Genomic DNA, 17626 nt, shown 5'->3' on the forward strand with positions numbered 1-17626 from the left:
TATAGCGGCCGTTGGGTCTTTGCCCAGAATTGTGTTAAAGATTGTCGTCGGAGCATCCACTATGCCCGTCTGGGGGACCTCCTCTGGGATGCCTCTCACCCGAATATTGTTCCTCCTCCCTCTGTTATCCAAATCCAGTACACGGGATCGTAGCGATCTGATCTCATCTGATTGGGATTTGATAACGTCTGTTAAGGACCCCAGAAAATTATCAGTGGAGTCTCGGTGTTCTTCAAGCGAGTTTACTCTATCGGAAAGCTGGGAAATATCTTGTTTGATTGATGCCAGCTCTTTTCGTATGGTATCTTGGATATCCTTCTTAGTTGGGAGTGTTTTCATAAATTGCAGGATATCTTGAAGAGCGGTGTCGCTGTGTGTGTGTGAGGTGGGCTGTTCCATCATTGACGGGGAAGCAGAAGAAGCAGAGTGACAGGAAGAGGGGCTGGAGGGAGAGAGGTTTTCGGATAGCCTTGCAGGTGTAGATTGTAGGAACGATCTCATTCCCGGTTGGGTCGTGGTTTCTTTAGGTTGTGCGGTGTTGCCTTTCTTTTTCCCGGATCTAACCATGCTTATAAATGATTGGATAAATACTTGATTGCAGAAGATGTCATGAGTATAGATTTAGAATTGCTTGGTACGCTGTGAAGTGCCTATAGCATGATGACTCCCAATGGAATGGCACTAGCACGTCATTAATTGGTGATCGTTGTTACGGTAGCAGGCACATGGTGGGCTTCAAATCCCGCTTCTTCGGTAATGTAGAGGTAGATATAAGGCACCCGCAATGCCGGCTCCCAGGGAGCGACCCACTTTCTTTGAAGATTCTATCAGTGAAGTATAAAGGGATCTAAATGACATATGTATAACTCTGTATATAGATAAGCCACTAGAGGGTGCTCCAGCTCAAGATATGGATCTCGGAGGGCACTGTCACTGGGAGTTAGGCCCTAAGCCCACTGATCTTCAATAAGTATAATATAATTTATAATGATTGCTAACATTCATCAGGTGTTAGGCCTGCCACAGGTGGAGAGGGATCTTACAGCTGCGGAAGGTGGTTGAAGGCGAATATTTTGGGGCCCGCCGTGTCTTCGTTCCGGTCCCGGAACTCGCGGCCGGGCCTCTTCCAGACTTCAGTCCCCTGCCTACGGGTACGGGGAGTGGAGGCCTCGGGTGACAAGCTCAAGCTAAATGCCTCTTTGGCGGAGATATAGCGGGCGGGAGAGGCACAGTGAATGCCGCTGAGCCGCCGGGGGACTAGGGACTGGCAGGCCAGTAAAAAACCTACCAGCCGTCGTCTCCGTCTGGCCCGCGGGTATCCTGGACCTCCGTCACCGCCGTCGCGCCTCTATTGCGAGGATCAGAGGGGGCTGCTTCGTCGCGTCCCGCGGTCTCCCTCTACTCTTGCCTCTGTCTCTCGCTGTGGGCAAGTGCAGGCTCCGTCTCCGGGTCTCCAAGCAGGGGCGTGACACTCAGCCGAGTGTCGGCACTGTTCTGGGGGGGAATCTCTACTTTAGTCCCCGGCCTTCCAGGGAGGGGCAGGCCGTACCTGCATGTAACAGTAGGGCTTGAGTGGGCGCTGGGGAAAACCGACAGCGTGTGGATGGTGACAGCCCCACCGGGGCTTCTGCTTCCTGTAGCAGGGAGAGGCCTCCTGGGGTGGTGCAGTACAAGGTCGAGGGGAGAGCTCCAGCGTCTGTAGGACGTAGGGGGGAGCGGGTACTGCCAGCGAGGTTGCCGGGCGGTCCGTGTAGCGGAGCGCACAGTGCTGCGCTGCAGGGCCGTGGATAGAACAGCGGGGTCACGAGGGTTGCGGCCGTCGGGGACCGTCACTTCGGTCACAGCTCGAGCTCCATGCGTGGAGCGGACTTACCCTCGGATGCCGGACCCGTCCTCTACTCCTCAGCCGAGGCTTGGTGAGTCCGGGTAGTGTGGTGGGAACCGCCGGGCGCCCTCACGTAGCGGAGGTCTACTTCCGGATGGAGCGATCCGGGCTCCCCTTCAACTCTAGGCCCCGGCTTCCGTCCGGGGAGAAGGCCGCAATCCGCAGAAGTGCTTAAAAGCACTTCCCGACTCCGCGGGACTCCCCAGGTTGTGGTAGCCGGGTAAAGGGGTCTGCTGGGTTGCCTCTTGGCCGCGTGTGGGATAGGTAAAGGGGTTATAAGGCTCTGATTGTGTGTTCACCAGAGGAGCTGAGGTGAAACACAGCCACCTTCCCTGCTGGCCAGACCACGCCCCCCCGCAATCCAACTTTTATTTAACCTGTTGGGTTTGGTCGCGCTTCCGACAATACACGCGGATCAGCGAAAATACGGCAGCTTCCGACAATTATTGAATACACCCCATAGTCTCAGAGCTGTATTAAGGGTTTGGGGGTTCCTTGGGCACTGAAAACAGGGAGGCCTCTATGGGCCAGAGTCACACAGACACGCACAGACAGTGTCATATAGTTACTGACATGCACACATAGATATGCATAGAGTCGCACACACAGAGATGCTTAGAGTCAAACAAAGACATGTACAGGTTAATACATACAAGATCATACAGAGCTGCAGACATGGGCACACCCAATAGTGTCAGCCCCCTCTCCTCCCTCACCATACAGAAAAAGAGTTATCGGAGTCTGACAACTGCAGCAGCTCCAACCTCAACTATCACCCTCTGATGAAACCGTCCCCTTTACATGGACGGAAAAACATTTTAGGATTAATTTAAAGTGCCCTATCCATGGAAGCTCCACCATTTAAAGACAGCGATGATTGCTTCATTTCCCCTGGAAAGAGAGTGCAAGTGCCGCTCATATACCGCATTTCAAATATGGGACAAAAGAAGCACCAAGGAGGAGGGTAAGAGAGACATTCACTATTCTTCTCTCCCCTCCGCTACAGCGGTGAAGGCACGGAAGGCTCATTGGGACAGAGGATGAGCATAGCGCTATAGCCAGAGACCATCAGCGGCTACCACGCTCCCCCTGCCTGCCTCTTATTGTTACATCAGTGTAAGGGTGGAGCATAGCGCAGTGCACAAAATAGGAGAACAGCCTGCGCTCTCCCCTTTGGGACACTATTATGTAACACATTTGTGCTAAAGGGACTGCTAATAAGGATCTGGATAAAATAAATATAATAGATAATTCATCTCTTTATCACCCAAGCTATAATCATTACTGCAAACACTGGTTATTATTGCAGCTGGACTTTTTATGGGATATTTCCCTCTCATTTTTTAACAATATAATTTAGGTTTATAACTTCCAATAGTGAAATGGAGAATTTTATTACTGTGTATTGTGATGTTTTATAGTAGACAGAGTGCCTAATTGATTCCAAAGTTTAATATCTGAAAAGTTATATTGGAAACGTACCACAGCACTATCTAGCCAGTGGAAGGAAATCAAACTAAACAAGTAATAACATTAAAGTACATTGCGCCATTCATTAAGTTTTAAAATAAATGTTTTCAGTTTGGGAATTTAGTTACTATTTAAAATCTAACTTTGGCTTAAGTAGAAAAAAAAATAATCAAGAAAAATATTGACTTTAATTTAGCTGTATATGAAATATGTAACAGAATTGCAGAATTCAAATACCTTTAAAAATGCCCAGGCAATAGTCTGGAATCCTCTCTCTTTGATTTGATTATCTGTGTTTGTGATTGTATTATCTTCATTTATCAAATCAAGAATCTGGAAAGAACCTACATGAAATCAGACTACAGCATGTATACATGAAAAAAAATCTACACAAAAGTTTGGAAACATATGTAGGCTTATGTATGTATGTATAAACACAACAAAACAGACAAAGACACAATAGAAGGCCAAAGACGATCATTAGTACATGTTTAGTATAGCAGTTCGCCTATTTTTAGGATCACATACTTTGGGGATAGATTTACTCTCCCTACTTTCCCCCCTTCTTTCTCTTCACCTACCCTTGAATTAATTGTTTCTCTCTTTATAATTTACTGAATATAACAGACTCTCTGTTTACACAATACTAGTGTTGACTGTTTCGTTTCCTTGAACAGTGTGCAATATGCCCCTTGAATATTTTAGCTTCACTGATTTTACATATTTCAAACATTTGTTGTGATCTGTCTTTATCCATATAATACATGTGCAAACTCTTTCCTATCTCCAACATGCGCGTTCCCCAATGGCTCTTACTGCAAGGGAGACAAGAAATTAGTTTAGCAGGAGCCAGGAGAGGAGGAATAATGTGCCACCGGAAGTATAGGTGCAGGACAGAACGATTGTTACAAAACAGTGGCAGTGGATCAGGACGGAGCAGGGGGGCAGAGTAGCCGGCAGACACTGAGGTCCCTTTACAAGTCTACAATAAAAACAGACTGCATTAAATAATGTACTATGAGCAATTGGATTTAAAGAGCCAATAATATTAAATACAAAACACACCCAGTGTAGTATTTAATATTACTCCCCTTTTACAGCCATCTGCCGAAGCCAATAAAGACACGGCTGCTTAGAAAAGTGGCGCACAGTAAATTGTACTGTGCCTGTGGATTACTTCAGGTAGTGGATTAGTGAAATCACATATGCAAATAAGATTTTCATTACTGAAGGCAGGGAAGATCTTAATCTGATCTCTTTGCTCTAAACCACCAAGGGCTTTACTTCATACAAGGAGATCAATAAAATCAATGGAAATACATAGAAACACTTCGGACTCAGCATGACTTATTTCTTTTTTACAAAAGGAAACATTAAATACCTTATCCCTTATTTATAATCACTCTTACCCAAACCCAGTGCATGTCATTAATGACATCTAGATGGGGAATAAATCCGATGGCACGGAAACTGAAATGTTGCCACTTTTCTTTGCCACTGGTTAGTTATAACTCATGGTGCTAAGCCATACAGCCAGTGATATCAGACACACACCATAGCATTAGGATAAACTACTGTATTTTGATACGAATTGCTGAGTAATATTGACAGCGGGGATTTTAGGAACATTGTGGAACAGATGCTAGAAAATAAGTTTCTAGTGAATAGCATGTTCTCCTAGCAGGATAAATAGCAACAATATACAATGTTATATTTTGTATTATTCTTAGATTCATCTTTAATGAGGCACATTAGACAGATTAAAATGTAAAAAAAAAATTTTTAAAGTGCCTTTAACAATGGCTGAACACCATTCTACATTCACTGATCAGTTGTGTGCTCACTTGGAAAGACAAGAGTTTATTGTCAGAAATCGTTTTTTGTAACAAACCTAATTGGCATATGTAATGACACAGAGATTAATGTAGCATGCAAGATAATATAGAAAGATCAGAAGTGATATGTATACTGAACCTCAGATAAACAATGTATTAAAAAATAACAAATTCACATAAAGAATACCTCAAAGAATATGATGACATTAGGACCATCTTCCTTCATGTTCAAAAAACGTGTAAACCGTTCATTAAATATGATTTGTTCTTCCCACTCAGGAACCAAAGTTTTAAACCGCTTGAATTCATATGGTTGGGTCAATTTAGGAAGAACACACTCATGTCTCCCTTGCTCAGAAAATGATGAAGCAGCATCAGTACTATAAATAAAGTATAACAATTTAGTAAGATCACAACAGCTCAATCTCAAGCGTTTCTGTTGCCTACACTCTGAAGGTTTCTAAGCACAATAGTTTGCAAAAAGAAAATCACAATCAAAAGATATTTGACCCCATTTTCAGAGCCACTATATGCCCATTTATAACCTCATTGAGCCTAATATTTATACTAAAAATAATTATGCCCACTAAAATGTAAATGCAAAAAGAGGATTTTTTAAAATTAGGTTAAAACCATTTTTTTCTGATTCCGTTTGGGGACAAGGCTACCATGGGGTTAGACCTGGTCTCACAGGAGTTAAGTCTGGAGCTCTTCTCAACCTAGTTTAAACTATCTGCAATTTATAACTTGCAAAGCCCAAATGGATAGGGTAAACTTGAAAATACTAGGAATAGAAAGACTTTCATTTCTACAAATATTCAGAACTAAACAATGAGAGTAATAAGTGGGCAGGTAGCGACCAACAGATGGAATCAGAGAAACAAATTTAATGTAAATTCAAAAATCCTCTCTTTCTTTCAATTTGGGGAAGATCAGCACCAAGGGGAGGGTACATTCAAGTTAAGTTAAAAAACAACAACAACTTTCTGTCAAAAGCTAGCCTCTTAGGATGCAAAAATATGAAAACAGTAGAAGCTTATGGACAGGGGTGCACCCCTGTCAAAGTTTGAGACTGGCAGTCCCCTCATATTTTAAATTAAAACAGCGGGGTCTCTAACAGACTTCACTACACTCTACTGCCAGCCATGGACTCCCGCCATGCACTACGCATGCGCAGTACCCCTCCACCCAATCACCAGGCCCATTACCATGCGCAGTGCGACTCCCTTCAGCAATCGGCAGTAGTTTGTTCTTTGGCCGGGGAATCCCTGAGAAAGGGGCACCCAAGTTATCGAGCCCTCTCCTTATCCTATCTCTTGGTTGCGGGTGACACTTCATGACGACGCTCCTGGCAAGTGCCATCCTGGCCAAGGGTAGATACACCCCTGGTTATGGATAGAGGTGATAATGTCGATATTATCTTAAACCATAAAGCTATACCTATAAACACACTCTTACCATGGAGCCGCTGCGGCCGATATACTCAATATACAAGCTACGCACTTCGCACGCTATTTGCGTACAGAGTCCTGTACGTTGTACGTACTTGGCGTACACACGCCGCGCTGGGTGTACAGAGTACGCACAGCGCGCGCACACACTTTTAATAAACTTTAAACCTTATTCGTAATGTAATGCAATGTTATTCTTACACTCTAAACCATGTGCCGCAAAGCACTGTAATGATGTTACACTTTAAACCTTACGAAGCGCTGACGGTATAAAGTACCCGCTATGCGTACACACCTTATCAATACACTCTTAAACCTTATACAGTAAAATACGCTTTAATCCCTAGCAGGGAAATGAGGACACAACACCGATATGTAGTTAACCACTGGGTTCTAAGGCCACAGTGGATTATTTGAAAGGGGATAACAGTTACAAGTTATACACTACAAGGCTAACAAGATAAATCTACAACAGAATAATGGCTACAGAAAATGTACATACGTGAGAATTATCGCTTGCGCAACCTGGACCAGTCCTCCGCTTATCAGGTAGATAGCGTTCAGAGTCTTCTGACCGGCCAGGCAACAACAGGCTTTTTATACACAACTTCCATACACAATACAATGGTTACTGTAATCTCATTGTCCATTGGACACAGAGATGCATTTTTACATTACAGGAGAGGTCATAGGTTGATTTGAAAAGGTGGGCGATGTCTTTCTCAACTGCTCTTGGGGGTGGTATCCTCTGGATTCCCGCCGCATACATAATATACAGTAAATACAGTTTATAATAAGAATTTACTTACCGATAATTCTATTTCTCGTAGTCCGTAGTGGATGCTGGGGACTCCGTCAGGACCATGGGGGTCTAGCGGCTCCGCAGGAGACAGGGCACAATAATAAAAGCTTTAGGATCAGGTGGTGTGCACTGGCTCCACCCCCCATGACCCTCCTCCAAGCCTCAGTTAGGATACTGTGCCCGGACGAGCGTGCATAATAAGGAAGGATATTGAATCCCGGGTAAGACTCATACCAGCCACACCAATCACACCGTACAACCTGTGATCTGAACCCAGTTAACAGTATGATAACAACGAAGGAGCCTCTGAAAAGATGGCTCACAACAAGAATAACCCGATTTTTGTAACAATAACTATGTACAAGTATTGCAGACAATCCGCACTTGGGATGGGCGCCCAGCATCCACTACGGACTACGAGAAATAGAATTATCGGTAAGTAAATTCTTATTTTCTCTAACGTCCTAAGTGGATGCTGGGGACTCCGTCAGGACCATGGGGATTATACCAAAGCTCCCAAACGGGCGGGAGAGTGCGGATGACTCTGCAGCACCGAATGAGAGAACTCCAGGTCCTCCTCAGTCAGGGTGTGCCCCTGACCAAGTAGCAGCTCGGCAAAGTTGTAAAGCCGAGACCCCTCGGGCAGCCGCCCAAGATGAGCCCACTTCCTTGTGGAATGGGCTTTTACTGATTTTGGCTGTGGCAAGCCTGCCACAGAATGTGCAAGCTGAATTGTACTACAAATCCAGCGAGCAATCGTCTGCTTAGAAGCAGGAACACCCATCTTGTTGGGTGCATACAGGCTAAACAGCGAGTCAGATTTTCTGACTCCAGTCGTCCTGGAAACATATATTTTCAGGGCCCTGACAACGTCAAGTAACTTGGAGTCCTCCAAGTCCCTAGTAGCCGCAGGTACCACAATAGGTTGGTTCATGTGAAAAACAGAAAACACCTTAAGGAGAAATTGAGGACGAGTCCTCAATTCTGCCCTGTCAGAATGAAAAATTAAGTAAGGGCTTTTATATGATAAAGCCGCCCATTCTGACACACGCCTGGCTGAAGCCAGGGCTAATAGAATCTTCACCTTCCATGTGAAATATTTTAATTCCACAGTGGTGAGTGGATCAAACCAATGTGACTTTAGGAAACTCAAAATAAGATTTTACTTACCGATAAATCTATTTCTCGTAGTCCGTAGTGGATGCTGGGACTCCGTAAGGACCATGGGGATATAGCGGCTCCGCAGGAGACAGGGCACAATAATAAAAGCTTTAGGATCAGGTGGTGTGCACTGGCTCCTCCCCCTATGACCCTCCTCCAAGCCTCAGTTAGGATACTGTGCCCGGACGAGCGTGCATAATAAGGAAGGATATTGAATCCCGGGTAAGACTCATACCAGCCACACCAATCACACCGTACAACCTGTGATCTGAACCCAGTTAACAGTATGATAACAACGAAGGAGCCTCTGAAAAGACGGCTCACAACAAGAATAACCCGATTTTTGTAACAATAACTATGTACAAGTATTGCAGACAATCCGCACTTGGGATGGGCGCCCAGCATCCACTACGGACTACGAGAAATAGATTTATCGGTAAGTAAAATCTTATTTTCTCTGACGTCCTAGTGGATGCTGGGACTCCGTAAGGACCATGGGGATTATACCAAAGCTCCCAAACGGGCGGGAGAGTGCGGATGACCCTGCAGCACCGAATGAGAGAACTCCATGTCCTCCTCAGCCAGGGTATCAAATTTGTAGAATTTAGCAAACGTGTTTTCCCCTGACCAAGTAACTGCTCGGCAAAGTTGTAAAGCCGAGACCCCTCGGGCAGTCGCCCAAGATGAGCCCCCTTCCTTTTGGAATGGGCTTTTACAGATTTTGGCTGTGGCAAGCCTGCCACAGAATGTGTAAACTGAATTGTATTACAAATCCAGCGAGCAATCGTCTGCTTAGAAGCAGGAGCACCCATCTTGTTGGGTGCATACAGGCTAAACAGCAAGTCAGATTTTCTGACTCCAGCCGTCCTGGAAACATATTTTTCAGGGCCCTGACAACGTCAAGTAACTTGGAGTCCTCCAAGTCCCTAGTACCCGCAGGTACCACAATAGGTTGGTTCATGTGAAAAACAGAAAACACCTTAAGGAGAAATTGAGGACGAGTCCTCAATTCTGCCCTGTCAGAATGAAAAATTAAGTAAGGGCTTTATATATGATAAAGCCGCCAATTCTGACACACGCCTGGCTGAAGCCAGGGCTAATAAAATATCTCACATGGAAGGTGACGATGCTAAGTCCACAGTGGTGAGTGGTTCAAACCAATGTGACTTTAGGAAACTCAAAACAACATTGAGATCCCAAGGTGCCACTGGGGCACAAAAGGAGGCTGTATATGCAGTACCCCTTTTACAAACATCTGAACGTCAGGCACTAAAGCCAGTTCTTTCTGGAAGAAATTCGACAGGGCCGAAATTTGAACCTTAATGGACCCTAATTTTAGGCCCATAGACAGTCCTGTTTTCAGGAAATGTAGGAAACGACCCAGTTGGAATTCCTCTGTAGGGGCCTTCTTGGCCTCACACCACGCAACATATCTTCACCAAATGCGGTGAAAATGTTTTGCGGTTACATCCTTCCTGTCTTCGACCAGGGTAGGGATGACTTCATCCGGAATGCCCTTTCAGGATCCGGCGTTCAACCGCCATGCCGTCAAACGCGGCCGCGGTAAGTCTTGGAACAGACAAGGCCCCTGCTGGAGCAGGTCCTTTCTTAAAGGTAGAGGCCACGGGTCTTCCGTGAACATCTCTTGAAGTTTCGGGTACCAAGTCCTTCTTGGCCAATCCGGAACCACGAGTATCGTTCTTACTCATCTCCCTCTTATGATTCTCAGTACTTTTGGTATGAGAGGCATAGGAGGGAAAACATACTCTGACTGGTACACCCACAGTGTTACCAGAGCGTCCACCGCTATTGCCTGAGGGTCCCTTGACCTGGCGCAATATCTGTCTAGTTTTTTGTTCAGGCGGGACGCCATCATGTCCACCTTTGGTTTTTCCCAACGGTTTACAATCATGTGGAAGACTTCCCGATGAAGTCCCCACTCTCCCGGGTGGAGGTCATGCCTGCTGAGGAAGTCTGCTTCCCAGTTTTCCACTCCCGGAATGAACACTGCTGAGAGTGTTATCACATGATTTTTCGCCCAGCGAAGAATCCTTGTAGTTTCTGCCATTTCCCTCCTGCTTCTTGTGCCGCCCTGTCTGTTTACGTGGGCGACTGCCGTGATGTTGTCCCACTGGATCAATACCGGCTGACCTTGAAGCAGAGGTCTTGCTAAGCTTAGAGCATTGTAAATTGCCCTTAGCTCCAGTATATTTATGTGGAGAGAAGTCTCCAGACTTGATCACACTCTCTGGAAATTTTTTCCTTGTGTGACTGCTCCCCAGCCACTCAGGCTGGCATCCGTGGTCACCAGGACCCAGTCCTGAATGCCGAATCTGCGGCCCTTTCATAGATGAGCACTCTGCAGCCACCGCAGAAGAAACACCCTTGTCCTTGGAGACAGGGTTATCCGCTGATGCATCTGAAGATGCGATCCGGACCATTTTTCCAGCAGATCCCACGGAAAGGTTCTTGCGTGAAATCTACCGAATGGGATCGCTTTGTAAGAAACCACCATTTTTCACAGGATCCTTGTGCAATGATGCACTGATACTTTTCCTGGTTTTAGGAGGTTCCTGACTAGCTCGGATAACTCCCTGGCTTTCTTCTCCGGGAGAAAACATCCTTTTCTGGACTGTGTCCAGAATCATCCCTAGGAACAGTAGACGTGTCGTCGGAAAAAACTGCGATTTTGGAATATTTAGAATCCACTCGTGCTGTCGTAGAACTACTTAAGATAGTGCTACTCCGACCTCCAACTGTTCTCTGGACCTTGCCCTTATCAGGAAAGCGTCCATATTTCTTTTAAGAAGAATCATCATTTCGGCCATTACCTTGGTAAAGACCCGGGGTGCCGTGGACAATCCAAACGGCAGCGTCTGAACTGATAGTGACAGTTCTGTACCACGAACCTGAGGTACCCTTGGTGAGAAGGCAAATTTGGACATGTAGGTAAGCGTCCCTGATATCCAGTGACACCATATCGTCCCCTTCTTCCTGGTTCGCTATCACTACTCTGAGTGACTCCATCTTGATTTGAACGCTTGTATGTAAGTGTTCAAATATTTCAGATCTCACCGAGCCGTCTGGCTTCAGTACCACAATATAGTGTGGAATAATACCCCTTCCCTTGTTGTAGAAGGGGTACTTTGATTATCACCTGCTGGGAATACAGCCTGTGAATTGTTCCCAATACTGCCTCCCTGTCGGAGGGAGACGTTGGTAAAGCAGACTTCAGGAACTTGTGAGGGGGAGACGTCTCGAATTTCCAATGTACACCTGGGATACTACGTGTAGGATCCAGGAGTCCACTTGTGAGTGAGCCCCCTGCGTGCTGAAACTCTTGAGATGACCCCCTACCGCACCTGAGTCCGCTTGTACGGCCCCAGCGTCATGCTGCGGACTTGGCAAAAGCTGTGGAGGGCTTCTGTTCCTGGGAATGGGCTGCCTGCTGCAGTCTTCTTCCCTTTCCTCTACCCCTGGGCAGATATGACTGGCCCTTTTGCCCGCCTGCCCTTATGGGGACGAAAGGACTGAGACTGAAAAGACTGTGTCCTTTTCTGCTGAGATGTGACTTGGGGTAACAAAAGGTGGATTTTTCAGCTGTTGCCATGGCCACCAGGTCCGATGGACCACCCCTTTATACGGCAATACTTCCATGTGCCGTCTGGAATCTGCATCACCTGACCACTGTCGTGTTTTCGTCTGGCAGATATGGACATCACATTTACTCTTGATGCCAGAATGCAAATATCCCTCTGCGCATCTCGCATATATAGAAATGCATCTATAGTCAATAAAATCTTGTCCCTGTCAAGGGTATCAATATTTTCAGTCAGGAAATCCGACCAAGCCCCCTCAGCGCTGCACATCCAGGCTGAGGCGATTGCTGGTCGTAGTATAACACCAGTATGTGTGTATATACTTTTAGGATATTTTTCAGCTTCCTATCAGCTGGCTCCTTGAGGGCTGCCGTATCTGGAGACGGTAACGCCCCTTGTTTTTATAAGCGTGTGAGCGCCTTATCCACCCTAAGGTGTGTTTCCCAACTCGCCCTAACTTCTGGCGGGAAAGGGTATACCGCCAATAATTTTCTATCGGAGGAAACCCACGTATCATCACACACTTCATTTAATTTATCTGATTCAGGAAAAACTACAAGTAGTTTATTCACACCCTACATAATACCCTTATTTGTGGTACTTGTAGTATCAGAAATATGTAACACCTCCTTCATTGCCCTTAACATGAAACGTGTGGCCCTAAAGGAAAATACGTTTGTTTCTTCACCGTCGACACTGGAGTCAGTGTCCGTGTCTGTGTCGACCGACTGAGGTAAATGGGCGTTTTTACAAGCCCCTGACGGTGTCTGAGACGCCTGGACAGGTACTAATTTGTTTGCCGGCCGTCTCATGTCGTCAACCGACCTTGCAGCGTGTTGACATTATCACGTAATTCCTAAATAAGCCATCCATTCCAGTGTCGACTCCCTAGAGAGTGACATCACCAATACAGGCAATTTGCTCCGCCTCCTCACCAACATCGTCCTCCTACATGTCGACACACACGTACCGACACACATCACACACACAGGGAATGCTCTGATAGAGGACAGGACCCCACTAGCCCTTTGGGGAGACAGAGGGAGAGTTTGCCAGCACACACCAAAAACGCTATAATTATACAGGGACAACCCCTTATACAAGTGTTTTCCCTTATAGCATTTTTATATATGTAATCATATCGCCAAATAAGTGCCCCCCCTCTCTGTTTTAACCCTGTTTCTGTAGTGCAGTGCAGGGGAGAGCCTGGGAGCCTTCCTCACAGCAGAGCTGAGCAGGAAAATGGCGCCGTGTGCTGAGGAGAATAGGCCACACCCCCTTTTCGGCGGGCTCTTCTCCCGGAGTTTGTGAGATCTGGCAGGGGTTAAATACATCCATATAGCCTCAAGGGCTATATGTGATGTATTTTAGCCATAAAAAGGTATTATACATTGCTGCCCAGGGCGCCCCCCCCCAGCGCCCTGCACCCTCAGTGACAGTTGGTGACTGTTGGTGAAGTGTGCTGACAACAATGGCGCACAGCTGCAGTGCTGTGCGCTACCTTATGAAGACTGAAAGTCTTCTGCCGCCTGTTTCTGGACCTCTTCAACTTCGGCATCTGCAAGGGGGGTCGGCGGCACGGCTCCGGGACCGGACTCCATGGCTGGGCCTGTGTTCGATCCCTCTGGAGCTAATGGTGTCCAGTAGCCTAAGAAGCAAATCCATCCTGCACGCAGGTGAGTTTACTTCTCTCCCCTAAGTCCCTCGTAGCAGTGAGCCTGTTGCCAGCAGGACTCACTGAAAATAAAAAACCTAACTTAAACTTTTATTCTAAGCAGCTCAGGAGAGCCACCTAGATTGCACCCTTCTCGTCGGGCACAAAAATCTAACTGAGGCTTGGAGGAGGGTCATAGGGGGAGGAGCCAGTGCACACCACCTGATCCTAAAGCTTTTATTATTGTGCCCTGTCTCCTGCGGAGCCGCTATATCCCCATGGTCCTTACGGAGTCCCAGCATCCACTAGGACGTCAGAGAAAACAACATTGAGATCCCAAGGTGCCACTGGGGGCACAAAAGGAGGCTGTATATGCAGTACCCCTTTTACAAACGTCTGAACTTCAGGCACTGAAGCCAGTTCTTTCTGGAAGAAATTCGACAGGGTCGAAATTTGAACCTTAATGGACCCTAATTTTAGGCCCATAGACAGTCCTGTTTTCAGGAAATGTAGGAAACGACCCAGTTGGAATTCCTCTGTAGGGACCTTCTTGGCCTCACACCACGCAACATATTTTCGCCAAATGCGGTGAAAATGTTTTGCTGTTACATCCTTCCTGGCTTCGACCAGGGTAGGGATGACTTCATCTGGAATGCCCTTTCAGGATCCGGCGTTCAACTGCCATGCCGTCAAACGCAGCCGCGGTAAGTCTTGGAACAGACAAGGCCCCTGCCGGAGCAGGTCCTTTCTTAAAGGTAGAGGCCACGGTTCTTCCGTGAGCATCTCTTGAAGTTCCGGGTACCAAGTCCTTCTTGACCCATCCGGAACCACGAGTATCGTTCTTACTCATCTCCTTCTTATGATTCTCAGTACTTTTGGTATGAGATGCATAGGAGGGAACACATACCCTGACTGGTACACCCACAGTGTTACCAGAGCGTCCACCGCTATTGCCTGAGGGTCCCTTGACCTGGCGCAATATTTGTCTAGTTTTTTGTTCAGGCGGGACGCCATCGTGTCCACCTTTGGTTTTTCCCAACGGTTTACAATCATGTGGAAGACTTCCCGCTGAAGTCCCCACTCTCCCGGGTGGAGGTTATGCCTGCTGAGGAAGTCTGCTTCCCAGTTTTCCACTCCCGGAATTAACACTGCTGAGAGTGTTATCACATGATTTTTCGCCCAGCGAAGAATCCTTGCAGTTTCTGCCATTTCCCTCCTGCTTCATGTGCCGCCCTGTCTGTTTACGTGGGCGACTGCCGTGATGTTGTCCCACTGGATCAATACCGGCTGACCTTGAAGCAGAGGTCTTGCTAAGCTTAGAGCCTTGTAAATTTCCCTTAGCTCCAGTATATTTATGTGGAGAGAAGTCTCCAGACTTGATCACACTCCCTGGAAATTTTTTCCTTGTGTGACTGCTCCCCAGCCACTCAGGCTGGCATCCGTGGTCACCAGGACCCAGTCCTGAATGTCGAATCTGCGGCCCTTTCATAGATGAGCACTCTGCAGCCACCGCAGAAGAAAACACCCTTGTCCTTGGAGACAGGGTTATCCGCTGATGCATCTGAAGATGCGATCCGGACCATTTTCCCAGCAGATTCCACTGAAAGGTTCTTGCGTGAAATCTACCGAATGGGATCGCTTTGTAAGAAACCACCATTTTTCACAGGACCCTTGTGCAATGATGCACTGATACTTTTCCTGGTTTTAGGAGGTTCCTGACTAGCTCGGATAACTCCCTGGCCTTCTTCTCCGGGAGAAAACATCCTTTTCTGGACTGTGTCCAGAATCATTCCTAGGAACATTAGACGTGTCGTCGGAAAAAGCAGCGATTTTGGAATATTTAGAATCCACTCGTGCTGTCGTAGAACTACTTGAGATAGTGCTACTCCGACCGCCAACTGTTCTCTGGACCTTGCCCTTATCAGGAAAGCGTCCATATTTCTTTTAAGAAGAATCATCATTTCGGCCATTACCATGGTAAAGACCCGGGGTGCCGTGGACAATCCAAACGGCAGCTTCTGAACTGATAGTGACAGTTCTGTACCACGAACCTGAGATACCCTTGGTGAGAAGGGCAAAATTTGGACATGTAGGTAAGCGTCCCTGATATCCAGTGACACCATATCGTCCTGGTTCGCTATCACTGCTCTGAGTGACTCCATCTTGATTTGAACCCTTGTATGTAATTGTTCAAATCTTTTAGATCTCACCGAGCCGTTTGGCTTCAGTACCACAATATAGTGTGGAATAATACCCCTTCCCTTGTTGTAGGAGGGGTACTTTGATTATCACCTGCTGGGAATACAGCCTGTGAATTTTTTTCCAATACTGCCTCCCTGTCGGAGGGAGACGTTGGTAAAGCAGACTTCAGGAACTTGTGAGGGGAAGACGTCTCGAATTTCCAATGTACACCTGGGATACTACGTGTAGGATCCAGGAGTCCACTTGCGAGTGAGCCCACTGCGTGCTGAAACTCTTGAGATGACCCCCCACCGCACCTGAGTCCGCTTGTATGGCCCCAGCGTCATGCTGCGGACTTGGCAGAAGCTGTGGAGGACTTCTGTTCCTGGGAATGGGCTGCCTGCTGCAGTCTTCTTCCCTTTCCTCTAACCCTGGGCAGATATGACTGGCCTTTTGCCCGCCTGCCTTTATGGGTACGAAAGGACTGAGACTGAAAAGACTGTGTCCTTTTCTGCTGAGATGTGACTTGGGGTAACAAAAGTGGATTTTCCAGCTGTTGCCATGGCCACCAGGTCCGATGGACCGCCCCTTTATACGGCAATACTTCCATGTGCCGTCTGGAATCTGCATCACCTGACCACTGTCGTGTCTATAAACATCGTCTGGCAGATATGGACATCACATCTACTCTTGATGCCAGAATGCAAATATCCCTCTGCGCATCTCGCATATATAGAAATGCATCCTTAAAATGCTCTATAGTCAATAAAATATTGTTCCTGTCAAGGGTATCAATATTTTCAGTCAGGGAATCCGACCAAGCCCCCCCAGCGCTGCACATCCAGGCTGAGGCGATTGCTGGTCGTAGTATAACACCAGTATGTGTGTATATACTTTTTAGGATATTTTTCAGCTTCCTATCAGCTGGCTCTTTGAGGGCGGCCGTATCTGGAGACGGTAACGCCACTTGTTTTTATAAGCGTGTGAGCGCCTTATCCACCCTAAGGTGTGTTTCCCAACTCGCCCTCACTTCTGGCGGGAAAGGGTATACCTCCAATAATTTTCTATCGGAGGAAACCCACGTATCATCACACACTTTAATTTATCTGATTCAGGAAAAACTACAAGTAGATTATTCCCACCCTACATAATACCCTTATTTGTGGTACTTGTAGTATCAGAAATATGTAACACCTCCTTCATTGCCCTTAACATGTAACGTGTGGCCCTAAAGGAAAATACGTTTGTTTCTTCACCGTCGACACTGAAGTCAGTGTCCGTGTCTGTGTCTGTGTCGACCAACTGAGGTAAATGGGCGTTCTTACAAGCCCCTGACGGTGTCTGAGACGCCTGGACAGGTACTAATTTGTTTGCCGGCCGTCTCATGTCGTCAACCGACCTTGCATCGTGTTGACATTATCACGTAATTCCTAAATAAGCCATCCATTCCGGTGTCGACTCCCTAGAGAGTGACATCACCAATACAGGCAATTTGCTCCGCCTCCTCACCAACATCGTCCTCCTACATGTCGACACACACGTACCGACACACAGCACACACACAGGGAATGCTCTGATAGAGGACAGG

At 46.8% G+C, this 17626-nt stretch overlaps 1 protein-coding gene across 6 annotated transcripts in view; it reads right to left on the bottom strand.

The window, feature by feature from the left end:
• AHI1 (Abelson helper integration site 1) overlaps positions 1 to 17626 on the bottom strand; it is a 688430-nt gene that overhangs the window by 583524 nt on the left and 87280 nt on the right. For all 6 annotated transcript variants that reach the window (XM_063917381.1, XM_063917377.1, XM_063917376.1 and 3 more), the window contains 2 exons: positions 5378 to 5570; positions 3593 to 3688 (listed from right to left, as the gene is read on the bottom strand). In XM_063917381.1, the coding sequence (XP_063773451.1) occupies positions 3593 to 3688; positions 5378 to 5570 (289 nt within the window). The remainder of the gene's footprint in view (positions 1 to 3592; positions 3689 to 5377; positions 5571 to 17626) is intronic.

The sequence above is a fragment of the Pseudophryne corroboree genome, chromosome 4 (assembly GCF_028390025.1).
Source record: "Pseudophryne corroboree isolate aPseCor3 chromosome 4, aPseCor3.hap2, whole genome shotgun sequence".
Classification (NCBI taxonomy): Eukaryota; Metazoa; Chordata; class Amphibia; order Anura; family Myobatrachidae; genus Pseudophryne; species Pseudophryne corroboree.